At 44.6% G+C, this 14,291-nt stretch overlaps 2 protein-coding genes across 2 annotated transcripts in view; one reads left to right on the top strand and one right to left on the bottom strand.

Moving 5' to 3' along the window:
• Nucleotides 1-14,291, bottom strand: part of LOC137214299 (zinc finger protein 304-like) — a 43,156-nt gene that overhangs the window by 17,083 nt on the left and 11,782 nt on the right.
• The window catches only part of LOC137214301 (zinc finger protein 17-like), a 31,629-nt gene continuing 18,322 nt past the window's right edge, over nucleotides 985-14,291 (top strand). The window contains 4 exon segments of the mRNA XM_067717833.1: nucleotides 985-1,271; nucleotides 3,327-3,365; nucleotides 5,187-5,313; nucleotides 6,651-7,986. Coding sequence (XP_067573934.1) covers nucleotides 1,257-1,271; nucleotides 3,327-3,365; nucleotides 5,187-5,313; nucleotides 6,651-7,986 — 1,517 coding nt within the window. The 5' untranslated portion in view covers nucleotides 985-1,256.

The raw sequence follows: 14,291 nt of genomic DNA, 5'->3' as shown, positions 1-14,291 counted from the left end.
GACTTCAGTGTTCCTTCAGTCTTCACTGAGATCCTAACCTCTTTCACATGGTCAAGAGCTATTTTGGCCACCACTTTTGAATAACTAATGATTGATTTCAGCAATTTCAACATTTCACAAATATTTTCCTGAAATAAGCTCAACTCTCCATGCATTTTCACTGCACTTGCAGGTGAAATTATATTGACTCCCCAGCAAGGAAAGGAGATCATGTAATCCAATCCTTTATCTCTGGGTTCAGATGCTCCCTTTCCAAATAAACTATGAGTCACTCTCCTGACAGAAAGTTACATATGGTAAGTCCCTCTTCCTTTTCAGATAGGTAGATCTTAGCTTCTAGAGAAGAACTGAATACATATTAAAATGTGGAGCAAGAAATATGTGTAGGTCCCTGAATGGGACAGTGTCACAGGCTTTCCGTTTTTTTGTGATGGACTCAGAGACACAGCGCCTGGTCCACCTGCTTCTGGCTGCCCCACATCCCTCCTCTGTCTTGCCCGGCATGGCCCTGTCTGAAGTCTTTACTTTCTTGACACTGACCTAACACAGTGAGGCTCATAAGTTGAGTCTAAAGCTTCAGCTTACATGTACTGGAAGATCAACAAGACAATGTTTATTGGACTCCAGCTCAGCATGGATGCACTTTGTGTCTGAGCGAAAACCCGGTATTATGTGCCCATTTGGTTTTGCCGGTTTGGGGGTCATCTGAAATTATTGTCACTGTACCTCTCTGTGATCAGCACAGACTACATTTCAAGGAAATCTGGGTGCGTCCCCTTTAAGAAACGTGAAACCCCGCCCCGTGCTCACAGCCTTTGTACTTCCCAGCAACCCTCCGGGTGAGGCGGAACATTTCTCTGGAGGTTGGGGGTCACCGCCTCTTGCCGGGGACGGGAGCGTTGTGAACTACATTACCCTGAAAGCACTGCGTCGCGCGTCAGGGGCACTGGACCAATGAAGACTCGGGAAGAGGCACTTCCGTTCTGGAGGACGGCGTTTGGGCGGGCCTTCCGGCGTGGATCGGCGACATTTTGTAAACACGGATCTGTTCACTGGTGGTGAGGTTGAGGACGCTGGTCTAGCCCGAGATCAAGGAACTAGGAAGCTGCTGTGCCAGCTGCTCTGAGGCAGCTCTGAGGCGGTCTAAGGCTCGGCGTGGGCGCCATCCAGCCTGACTCTGTTGCGGGGCCGGGACGGGGGCTGCAGTGCCCGGGCCCCACCTTCGCACACAGACTCCCTTGGCGGCGGCAGCGCTGATGGGTCCGATTCAGGTAAACGCTGCGCCCTCAGGGCCCTCCCCCAACTCTTCTCATTCTGCACTGTTTCTGATCTTACCAATTTTTTCTTACGCGTGTCCTATGTTTATATTTATTCGTGCCCCCAAACCTTGGTTTTCCGAATTTTAAAATAATGACCTGCGTGGAGAAAAATTGAACAGAACTTATACATACAGTTGAATAAGCAGCTCTAAAATTAGTATCTGTTAAGCGCTGAGGTCAAAAAATGCGATCCCAGAAGCCGCCAGTGGGGTCCTTCAAAACAATTATACCCATCCCTCAAAAGTTAAAGTATTGTCTGTTGTTTAAAGTAAGCGTTTCCTTGCTTTTCTTGATAGTTTTGCCAACTATGTGGAAAATATTCGATGGCTGTAGTTTAGTTCCGGTCGCTTGTTTTAAAACTTAATTAATGGAATCGTATAAGTATTATGATGTGTTTTTCTTCATTTGCACAATATGGTGTGACCTTACGCATGTTTTTCATGCAGGGTATCTATTTTCCTTTTTGTGTAGTATTCTGTAGATATGAATACATGAGTAAAATGTCTGTACGTTTTCCTGTTGAAAGCCTTTTTTTGCCTATGGTTTTTTGTTTGGATTTTGTTTGGTTTTTTTTTTCGGTTTGCTTTCTGTATCTATAAGCACTAGTACTGTAGCCATACTTGGAATGTGTTCTGGAGTATATAAAGCACACATCTGTCTAGTTTATGTGTTAAAATTTTTATTGTATTTAAATTAACATTTCCACTTACTCATCTTGTTTTGCTCTGTGTTACTAATTTTAACTTAGTTCTTTGAATGAAAATTATACTTAAACTATTTCATAATTATATTTTGACACACACTTATACCTTACATAAACTTACTTTTTTACAGTCTGCACACACACAGAGGGTTTTCGTGTTTTAAGAGATTGTGCTCTTCCACTAATATTTATTTTACTGTTAAATAATTTTCCTCTGGTGATCTTGTAAGAGAAAATGATTAAAATATTTTGTTAAAATACTTGTTTTAAGAGGGCTGAAAAGAATCATTGTAAGGATAAAAAGTCATAATGCTTCGAAACCCTAGCAGGATATTAAGAGCTCAAGAAGATATTTCCATGTCTATGAGGATGGAATAGAGGCTAGGTCCTATATCTTATTTCCTTTCTCTTAAGTTTAAAGAGTCCAAAATGAGGTCCAGTTATCCCCAACTCCTGGAGGCCAAGCACTTTTACTGATTCTAGGAACAATCCCTTTATCAGAGATTCATTTTGAATGCATAGTCAGAAAAATGGTGGTTCTGTTCTCTTCCACCAGAGAGAAAAGCATGTAGGAAATTACAGATAATCTGAATATTTATGGAAAATTTAACACCAAAGAATATGGATAAGTATTAAAAGTACATATTCTTAAATTATACTATACAATGTTATAGTAATTTCAAATCAGAATTTAATCTATGGATTATGTAAGCTGGGATTTTATATAAAACAATAATTTTTAATATAACCAGAGTAAAATTTGAAATGGAAGTATAAGAACTCCTGGCCACCTGTTAGGGCCAGCTACAAGCTATGGGAAGAGAAAAATATGATATAGGCAAGGGACAAACAGATAGAAAAAGGGAAACAAATGGAAGTGTCTGGAAGTGTAAGAAACAGACCTGTACGTAAAATGAGACTAAATTTTGATATTTGTTGCTCAGGGCTTTAATAGTGCTATATGACCTGCCAACACCACTTCCTCGCCAACACGATCCCTTATTCTTCTGGCTTACTGGGCTTCAGTCACACCATCCTCGTGGGTGCTGCTCAAACACACCAGGCATGACTCTGACAGAGAGGATTTTCACCTTTTTGTCCCACTTCTGGGAAGCCTTTTCTCAAGTTATCCATGTGACTTTATGGCACAACTCTATAACATTTTTCTGCCCTCTTTTACATGCTTTATTTTTCCCTTGAGCATTTATCTTTGACTTCAGTATTAAACGGTTCACTCATTAATCTTCTTTTTCGTCTATGTTGCTGATGGGAATTAAAGTTACATGGCCCTGCTCTTCCCACAGGTTCCACACTCAGCAGAACCACTTATGGACACTGCACTGGTGAGTGTCAGGTGTCCTGGAACTCTTTTGCTGCCACCCTTCCTGGCCTTGGTATCTCAAGACCCTAGAGAAACCGTAAGCCCAGGTTTCTAAGTCCAGGCCAGAGGTTATATGGACAGATACTCATTTTTGGCAGCCAGTGGACTGAGATGTGAAAGGTTGTCTTAGGTACAGGGGTTAGTATGTACAAATGCTTGGGGATGAGAGTGAGATGGGAGTGTTCTAGGACTTCTAGGTCTCTATTAATGTCTGGTGAGGATGGAGAGCAAGGGGGCCAGAGTCAGGCCTAGAGTGGTACTTTGAGAAGTTGCACCTAGAATGGTACTCTCAGAAGTCTGTTCTGAGAGTGATAGCAGCCATGGTATATTTGGAACAGAGGAGAAAAATGATCTTACTTAGGATTTAAAAGGCTACCCCTGGGTGCAGAATGCAGAACAGACTGGGGGAGAGGAAGACAAGGAGATTATCAAGGAGGCTGTTGCAGTCATCCAGATAAGCATTTGTTGTGGCTGACAGGGTGGGTGGATGTGGAGGTAGGAGAAACACTTGGCTTCTGGATTTGCTTTTAAAGTAGGGACTGACCAGATTTTCTAAGGTAGAGGGATCACAGATGACTCCAGAGTTTTTTCCCTTTGCATCTGGGAGTGTGGAAGTACCATCAAACTGAGATGCAGAAGTCAGTGGTAGGAGTTCTTTTTACCGAGAGTATTAGGATTTGGGTTTTGGCCATGTTGAGTTTCAGCTGTTTCAGTGACTCCCAAGTATAGGAGACAAGTGGGCAGCTGAACCTGCAGATCTAGAGTGCTGGGGAGGGTTCAGGATGTATTAGGGGACAAGGGAGGAAAGGGGGGCTGTGGGTGTCACAAAGACATTCAAGGAACAGGACTGATCATCAGTGACACAGAAGGGGGTGGTGAAAGTCCACCAGGTGGCCCAGGTTTTTATGGGAGAGTGGCTGTGAAATTGATGCAAAGGGAAAGCAGAAATGGAGGTGAAGTGATAGTGAAGTCAGGCTGCTGTTATTTCTCCTCCTATGCACTCACCAGACTTTTGTGGTGGAACTTGGGGAGTTTCTGTCACAGTGTCAGATGAGTTTACCTTAGGTGTGTCAAGTGGGTGTGGATTTTAAATGGGTGTTTAAAGGTTCTAATTGGTGAAGAGACATAGTGAGGAATACAGAAGTGGAACCAGACCAGGGGTATTTAGATCTGCATGTTTTGACTGAGGTTAAAGTCAGGAACAAGGCCTGCTGGGGAAACCTTCAGAACAGGGCTGGGGAACCACCAGTGGAGAGATGGGGTACGGTGGGATCCAGTTGCATTGGCAGGCACTTTCTGATGCCATGTGCAGAGGATATGTGAGGAGGCAGGAGACATGCCAATTTTGTGGGCCGGGTGGTGGTGATGGGGATCAGATAGATGTATGAGGAGTTAGCCAGTGAGTAATACGCATGTGGGGAAGGTGTGTGACCACGTTGCCCCAGGGCCCTCATACAAGGAGTTTGAGAGGACAATGAGCCCAAGTTTGTTTGTGTCTAGGTAACGTGATCCTGGGGACTCTCAGGCTGTTGTCGCGCAAGAGAGGGAGGGGGTCCTGCATACCAAGTCCACAGCTTAGATGGCATCTATCTGTCCACCTGCCTGTTGCTGCTGAGAGTTGTACCTAGTGCTCAAGGAAGCACAAAGAGTTATTCAGTACCAGTGCCCTCTGAGTTAGGGAGCTGGGGAGGATGATGAACCCAGAGTGAGTATGGTTTAGGGGTACTTATGGGGTCCTGGGGAGAGAGGCTGCTTATGGAGACATCTGTCCCTGTCATCACAGGGCTCTGTGACCTTTGAGGACGTGGCTGTGTACTTTTCCCAGGAGGAATGGAGGCTTCTTGATGAGGCCCAGAGATTCCTGTACCATGATGTCATGCTGGAGACCTTTGCACTTGTTGCATCATTGGGTAAGGCCCTCACACCTATCCCAGCATCCTGGGCAGGCCTCTGCCTTTCCCCTTTTTTCCAAAGGCAAGTCTGTTTTTTCACAGCTAGACAGTGTGCACATCTCTATTACTGCTTCCCTGTCATCTGTGCTGTCGGTGCTAAGGCTAAGTGTGTATATGACCTCCTTTCACAAGTAGACCTAATGCCAAGTGCTCTGAAGTTTTTTCAGTGAAGGTTTTCTGTGTCAGATGACTTGGAATTAGTCCAGTGGGTTTCATTAGTCTCAGCCACTCCCTGCTAAGTTGACTGGAGACCCATGCCACCTCTGTACTCCATGTTCTGCCCTTTTCTGGCTGTCATTTTCTGGGGCCTGACAGTACCAGGAAATGCTCGGACCCGACATGGTCACTTTTTGTGGGGTCCACCTGGCTGTTGCTGTGATATTCTCCTCAAAGATTCAATATGTGATACTGTTTTTCTTTCCTTAGATTGTTTTGGAATTGATTGCCCTTGTGGGCCAGTGTTGACCGCTCACCTGTCCTGTCTTTCCCTTAGGACTTGCATTTTCTAGGTCGCATGTTGTACAAGTGAAGCTGAGAGGAGAACCCTGGGTACTTGACAGAGTGGACATGACTCCAGGCACAACATGAGGGGCTCAAAGTGAACCTGGGTCTGGTGATTGGCATCAGGGGAAGGATGTGATATTATGGTTGGAGTCAAGTCATATCAGGAACATGTTCTGTGCCTAGCACTGTTTTGGTGCCAAGGACAGTGACTGTGTACCTCATTTCTATCTTTCCTACCCATTCTTGACACTTTACTTCTTCTGTCATATCTACTCTGACTTCGAACCCAGGATTATCCCTCACTTCTCTGTCTTCCATTCTGCATTGGTCCTCTCCATCCTCACTCCTCTGTGCTTTTCAGTATTGGCCTACACTTAACGTGTCATGAGTTCTGCACCTATCCTCAAAATAGTCCTTGAACACCAGCTACTCAGTGACAATCGGATTTTCCTGGGCCTGGACACAGCTTTCCATACAGCACACATGTGTCACCAGCAACCAAGGCCCTGGTGAAAACCATTCCTGGAGGAGTGAGTTGTGGACCCCAGCTCCTCCGTGTGCTCCACCCCATCCTTGTGCCTTTTGCCTGGTGAGTCCTCCCTGTTCTGTGACTTGGAGAGGCACAGTCCTGCACAGCTGCGCTTTCTTTACCTGCCCCCAGCTCCCTTGTCCTGAAAACAGTCCCATGGATTATTTCCTTGGTATGTCAGACACATATTTGATATTTGTGATGGGGCTGCCTCCTTCTACCAAAATCTACATGAAGTTCATACATATGTCTGTGCTTTCAGGTTGTTGGCATGGAGCAGAGATCAAGGAGACACCTTCTGAACAGAATGTTTTTGTAGAAGTGCCACGAATAAATACTTCAAAGACAAACCTGTCCACCCAGGAGGCCTATCCCTGGGAGAGGTGTAGCCCAGACTTAGAAGGTGGTTTGCATCTAGCTGAAGACCTCGGAACAAACCCTGGCCAGAAACTGTGTGGGTCAAGTGTGAAATTTCACCAGCACAGTGGAAAGAAACTCTTTAGAAGAGATGTGGGTAAGGCCTTTATGAACAGCCACATAGTCCATGCATCCAAGAAGTCTTCCACATGCCAGGAGGCTGGGAAGAATTTCCCTGGTAGCTCTAGCCTTCTCCAGCACCAGGTCACTCCACAAAAGGACGCCGAATGTGTGGAAGCCTTTCACAATGAACAACGGCACTATAAGTGCAGTGAATGTGGTAAAGCCTTCTGCCGCAAGTACAGGCTTGCTCAGCACCAGAGAGTCCACACTGGAGAGAGGCCTTATGAATGCAGTGAATGTGGGAAAACCTTCAGCTATAAACACATACTTATTCAGCACCAGAGAGTCCACACTGGAGAAAGGCCTTATGAGTGCAGGGAATGTGGGAAGGCTTTTAGCAACAAACCCACACTTGTTCGGCATCAGCGAATTCACACTGGAGAAAGGCCTTATGAGTGTAGTGAATGTGGCAAATTCTTTAGCCAAAGCTCCAGCCTCAGTGAACATCAGAGAATTCACACTGGATCACGGCCTTATAAATGCAACGAATGTGGAAAATTCTTTACGTCCAACTCCAACCTAATTAAACACCGGCGAGTTCACACAGGCACAAGGCCTTATGAGTGCAGTGAATGTGGGAAATTCTTTAACCAAAGTCCCAGCCTCATTAAACATCAGAGAATCCACACTGGTGAACGGCCATATGAATGCAGTGAATGTGGGAAACTTTTTAGCCAAAGCTCTACTCTCATTAAGCACCAGAGAGTTCACACTGGAGTAAGGCCTTATAAATGCATTGAATGTGGGAAACTTTTTAGCCAAAGCTTTGGCCTCACTCAACACCAGAGAATTCACACTGGAGAAAGACCATATGAGTGCACTGAATGTGGAGAATTCTTTAGCCAAAACACCCAACTTACTCAACACCGAAAAGTTCACACTACAGAGAGGCCTCTTGAGTGTAGCAAATGTGGAAAAGTCTTCAGTCAAAGGTCTGCTCTGACTGAGCACCAGAAACTTCACAGCCCAGACAGACCCTTTGAGTGCAGCGAATGTAGGAAAGCTTTCAGCCGAAGGTCTAACCTCATTCGTCACCAGAAAGTTCATACTGGAGAAAGGCCTTCAAATTAGATGAGGAGAGCAGTGAATGAGCTGTCTCCTTAGTTAATACATCATACTGAATAGGCTCTGTGAGGGAGTCATCAACTGGAAGTTGAATGCCATACATCTGAACAGCCCTAGTGTGTAGATTGCCTCTGAGTACCAGGTTCAGAGGAAGATTTTAAGGAGCTACACTCTACTTTCTAACCTGTGCAGGGCCCTTGCCAGACTAACGTCAGTGTGAGTTTCTGTGGTAAAAATCATCTTACTTCTACCAAGTGGCAGTCACCTCAGTGTAATCAGGGTAGGTAGACCTCTGTTTTCTCGCATCCTGTGGAGGGAAGCATGAGTAGCCTGAGCACTTGGGTGTTACCATTCTCTTGTGTCTAACTGACTAGGCCATGGACTTAACCAGCTTTGACCAAGGTGACCCAGTCTGGGTTCTGCTGGTGGCTTACAGAGGGTTACCTTTTTCAGTGGCATTATTTCATGTCATACTCCGGATGGATTTTTCTAGCTCTATGTCACCTGTTTGGGAATTTTGTATACCTCAGTGGGGATAGTATCATGGCAGAGAATAGTTTTCATTGCAGTTTGTGTCTAATTTGCATTGCTGTTCAAGGCCTCCTGCAGGGCTTTGTGGGAATAATGTTGTGACCTGGATATCAGAATTTTTGGTGGGTCCTTACATCACCCTTAGAAGAGGAGAGTTGTGAGAACCACCAGTGTTTTTTTGTTTGTTTGTTTCTTTCTTTTTGTGTCGTACGTGTTTCTGTTTTTTTTTTTCTTTTTGCCATGCCACAAGGCTTGTGGGATCTTAGTTCCCTGACCAGGGACTGAACCCAGGCCCTGAGCAGTGAAAGCACGGAGTCCTAACCACTTGACCACTAGGGAATTCCATAATAGTTTATTGTTTTAATTCCTGAAAAATACACTGTTTGGATATACCACCCTTTGATTGTTTATCCATTCATCTGTTAAATGATGGGGTTTTGTGGTTTGTTTCTGGTTTGGCTATCACAGATAATCTTATTATGAATGTACATAAAATTCTTTATATAAATATATGGTTTCATCTTCTAAAGTGAATGACTGGACCCTTTTGCATTCCCATTAATTGTATGGGAGGATTCAAGTTCCCCTATATCCTTCACCTGTACTTGGTTGTTATATTAAATGTATTAAATATTAACCTGTTTTAAAAGTGTGTAGAGTTATCTTACTGTGGTCTGATGACATTTCCCTAATGGTTCATCATGTTGAACATTTTTAATGTGTTCATTTGCCAGCTGTGTATCTTAGATGTTCACAGTAGTTATTTTCCAACTGGTAGTGAATGTTGGCTGATATTTCCCTTTTTATAATAACTAAGAAGACAATAAAAGAAATGTGTTAGAACTTGAGTTTTCTGAAGTTACTTTGTTGGGTGGAATGTTTGTGCTATTCCTAGCGTACAGTCCCCATTAACTTATTCTCCATTACTTTTTTTTTAAAATTGATTTTTGGCTGGGTTGAATCTTCGTTGGTGGGACCGGGCTTTCTCTAGTTGCGGCGAGCGGGGGCTGCTCTTCGTTGCGGTGTGCAGGCTTCTCATTGCGGTGGCTTCTCTCGCTGCGGAGCACAGGTTCTAGTCATGCAGGCTTCAGTAGTTGTAGCTCATGGCCTCTAGAGCACAGGTTCAGTAGTTGTGGCACATGGGCTTAGTTCTGTGGAATGTGACATCTTCCCGGACCAGAGCTTGAACCCGTGTCCCCTGCATTGGCATGCAGATTATCAACCACTGCACCACCAAGGAAGCCCCGTTACTTTCTTAAGTCTAGACAAGTAATAAAACAATGAATCGACCCTTGGTTGTAGTGTTTGCCAATTTCCCTGGTACACATACTCCAACTGTGGCAATTTCAAGTTGTGAACATGAGGTTGTTACCAAACCAGGTAGCATTTCCAGAGGTGCACAAGCCAAACACTGAGACACCAAGGTTTGCTGGAGAGAAAAAATTCATTCACAGGGCAGCCAATGGAGGAGACAGGAGAGCAAGCCTGAGATCCACCTCCCTGGAGTTGGGGTCCTTGAGTTATTTATGGGATAAAGACACAAGGTGGTCTTAGGTGTGGGGAAAGGTGATAGGGTGTGAGAAAATGTGAGGTGATTGGTGTGTGCGGATGTATCTGCATTACATGTTTCTTCATGGGATGCATGTTCAGAAATAGTCACTTTGCATGATCTGAGGGTGGAGTTTTTGGCCATCTGATGTCCAAAGGGCATTCACTGAACACTTGTGCAGGCCAAATTTTACGGGTTGGTAGTTACAATCAGTCTTAACTAGCTCAAAGTGTGTAAGAGCTGACTCTTAAGTTCCTAAAATAACAACTGGGTGGACTTCCCTGGTGGCACAGTGGTTAAGAATCTGCTTGCCGGGCTTCCCTTGTGGCACAGTGGTTGAGAGTCCACCTGCCAATGCAGGGGACACGGGTTCGTGCCCCGGTCTGGGAAGATCCCACATGCCGCGGAGAGGCTGGGCCTGTGAGCCATGGCTGCTGAGCCTGCGCGTCCGGAGCCTGTGCTCCGCAACGGGAGAGGCCACAACAGTGAGAGGCCCACGTACCGCAAAAAAAAAAAAAAAAAAGAATCTGCCTGCCAATGCAGGGAACACAGGTTCAAGCCCTGGTCCGGGAGGATCCCACACGACGTGGAGCAATTAAGCCAACGCACCTAGAGCCCGTGCTCTGCAATGAGAAGCCACTGCAATGAGAAGCTGGTGCACCACAACGATGAGTAGTCCCTGCTCGCCACAAGTAGAGAAAGCCCGCATGCAGCAACAAAGACCCAAGACAGCCAAAAACAAAAACAAAAACTGGGGCTCCCTTTACTATAGTGATCCATACATCAGAGGTGTTATTTACAGGGGTTGTTAGGGAGTCTTGTGATATTACTTAGGCCATATGAAGCTTGGAGCATATGCAACTAAAGAGAGAAAAAAGCTAAAACAAACTTAATCAGTGAAGGCAGTTTACAAGCAGAGGGGTTTTGACAAGCTGTTCCATTATCTGTGGTTCTGTAAGACAAACTCAAGGATTTCTGTTACTCACCAGCTTCTGTTAACCCTATGGGGCATGGTTTCAAGGTCACCCAGTGTGGACTTGGGAAGATGTGAAGTAGCACACCATTACAGTCTGTTTCCATTATACAGATACCCATAAATAACACTGAGAACATAGATTAGGATAAAATGTAAAAGAATTCCGAAGGGACAAGTTTTGAGTATTTTCACTTGACTTGTGTAAAGGATGACATCACAGGCCTGAGTTGTCCAGTCTATTCATTCCAAAGAAATGTGTGGCACTTACTTGTCCAACTCCTGCGAGACAATCTCCAAGCTCTTGATACATTCACTAATAAAAGTGTCTTTATTTACCTGGTCCTTGGGTTGTGCTAGGCAGTTTATGCTAATACTGTGATTTATGGTGGGGGGGCCTTAGGTCTCTGTATCAGTTTGACATTTGGAGAAGCTAGAGAGTAAGGTCAGCCACACAGGTGTCCCTGTGTGTGACAGATACTCCAAAAGAACCCTGGACAACACCAAGGCTTGTGTGAGGTTCCCTGGTAACAGTACTCCATGTGTGCTGTCACAAATTGATGCTGTGAGACTTAAGCGAGGGGGCAACTGGAACCTGGCAATGTGGTCCCACTTGGACTCTGTCCTATAGCGCCATCTTCCTTTACTGCTTTTAATCTGTATCCTTTCACTGTAATAAACTGTAGCTACTGAGCTTAACTTTCTTTAACTTTCTTTCACCTGTAACAGATATGTTTCTCTAGAACTATTTTTTTTTTTTTGGCTGCTTGGGTCTTTGTTGCTACTCGTGGGCTTTCTCTAGTTGCAGCAAGCTACTCTTCATTGTGGTGCACGGGCTTCTCATTGTGGTGGCTTCTTGTTGTGGAGCATGGGCTAAAGGCGTGGGCTTCAGTCATAGAGCCAGTGATGGTGTCCCATCCAGTGACCAACACATATTTCTTACTCCACATTTTGATATGTATTCAGTTTTTATTTATTTATTTATTTATTTATTTATTTATGGCTGTGTTGGGTCTCGTTGCTGTGCACGGGCTTTCTCTAGTTGCAGTGAGTGGGGGCTACTCTTCATTGCACTGCGTGGGCTTCTCATTGTCGTGGCTTCTCTTGTTGCAGAGCACCGGCTCTAGGTGCACAGGCTTCAGTAGTTGTGGCACACGGGCTCAGTAGTTGTGGCTCATGGGCTCTAGAGCACAGGCTTCAGTAGTTGTGGCACACGGGCTCAGTAGTTGTGGCTCACAGGCTCTAGAGCACAGGCTCAGTAGTTGTGGTGCACGGGCTTAGTTGCTTTGCAGCATGTGGGATCTTCCCGGACCAGGGCTCGAACCCGTGTCCCCTGCATTGGCAGGTGGATTCTTAACCACTGCACCACCAGGGAAACCCTCTAGAACTATTTTTCCTAATTTAATTGAGTAACTACATAATCACTGTTAATAACTTTCTGTAATATTCATTTCAAGTATTTTTCAGAGATGATTTCAACTCCCTGTGCATTCAGTGTTGCTGCAATTTCAGGTTACTTGATAAATCAGTTCCCGTCAAGGAGATAGGATCATGGAATCCCAAACCTTTGTCTCTCGAGTGGGATGCCCCCTTCGTACCCAGGCTTCGAAGGTTAGAAGGTCACAAGCTATCTTGGCAGGAAATGACATGTGATAATTCGCTCTCCTTTATGGATAGGTTTCAATCCTTAAATATGCCTGTTTCTGAAAGTCTGCCGATTCCTGAATGCCAGACTTCCCAAAAACTCATATGAGACCTGCTCTGGCTTTTTTTGAGGTGACTGCCTGACAATTAGAACTCTCCCTTACAGGCAGGCAAACAGGAATTTCCTTTTTTTGTTGTTGAGTCAGATACCAAGTTCAATTCACTGTTAGTTCACAAGTTTGCAAACCTTTCAACGGTTCAACCTGTTAAAACTTATGACAGTTATGAGTTTGGACTTGTGACAAACTGATACACACGTGAGATTGAAAAGGCAATATTTTCTATTCTTGCTGAACTTGCTGTTATCTATATTTTACATATACTGAATACAGAAATGGAAAATGCAAATGTAAATTTTGTGATGAATTTCCTGAAGAGTGGATATTCACTAAATGTGGTAAAAGTCCTCTCTGAGGTCTTTGTATGATACACAGTTGTTCATTCAAAATTGAAAATGATGGACAGGTTACTAACTGTTAAGCATGAGAGATGTATGATTTCCTCAACTAGTGTCAAAGCAAGTGAAAAAATAATTTTTAAGACAAATTCAGATTAAGAAGGTAAAATAGTAATAGGAGAAGTTGTAAGGAGCTTCCACACTGAGTATCATCAGTCCTCCAGCTCACACTACTGTTGAGCCTGTGTCTCACTAATCAATGTTCAGTGGACAAAAGGAACAAGATAAACTGGATATATCCACTGTAGAAGCTATGTTACAACCTATTATGTTTGTTGTGGAAGTCCCACTGAGATACCGTCTGCACTGCCTGTCACCGCAGACCCCAGCCTTCCACCAGCTGCAGTACCCACATATGTCCCTTGTGCCTTGCTGCTCAAGGTCAACTTGAGTCCTTGAAGACATGGTAAGTCAGCAGTAGGTCTAAACTCTGCTCTGTGTTGAGTTTCGTGCCTTTTCGTTCTCAGTTTGACACCTGGATTTTATTGTTAGTTCCCTGTTGTTTGAGATACTTGGTGGATCACGCCATTCCTTTTCATACTGTTTTTGATGTCCTTTGAGTTATGTTTTTTGTTTTTTGGGGTTTTTTTTCCTGGGCTGTCTGGATCACACAGAGAAGTCCTGTGTGCCTGTGTTTCTGAATAGCATAACTATCCTAAGGATGATTTGGGCCTTCAACGGCCACTCTGGGGGACACTTGATTTGAACAAAAGGGTTAATTTGAAAGACACCTTTGAAAATAAAGGAAATAAGAGTTCTCAGGCCCAATGGATAGTATTTTTTCTTAGTATGCAGAGGACTCCAAATTAAATTCTGAAATAAAAGTTACATCCCTAGGGCTTCTCTGGTGGTGCAGTGGTTGAGAATCTGCCTGCCAATGCAGGGGACACGGGTTCGAGCCCTGGTCTGGGAAGATCCCACATGCCGCAGAGCAACTGTGCCCGTGAGCCACAACTACTGAGCCTGCGCGTCTGGAGCTTATGCTCCACAATGAGAGGCCGCGATAGTGAGAGGCCCGCACACCGCGATGAAGAATGGCCCCCACTTGCCACAACTGGAGAAAGCCCTCGCACAGAAACAAAGA

Source organism: Pseudorca crassidens, chromosome 20 (genome assembly GCF_039906515.1).
Source record: "Pseudorca crassidens isolate mPseCra1 chromosome 20, mPseCra1.hap1, whole genome shotgun sequence".
NCBI classification, from domain to species: Eukaryota; Metazoa; Chordata; class Mammalia; order Artiodactyla; family Delphinidae; genus Pseudorca; species Pseudorca crassidens.
This window is presented reverse-complemented; position numbering and strand designations above follow the sequence as displayed.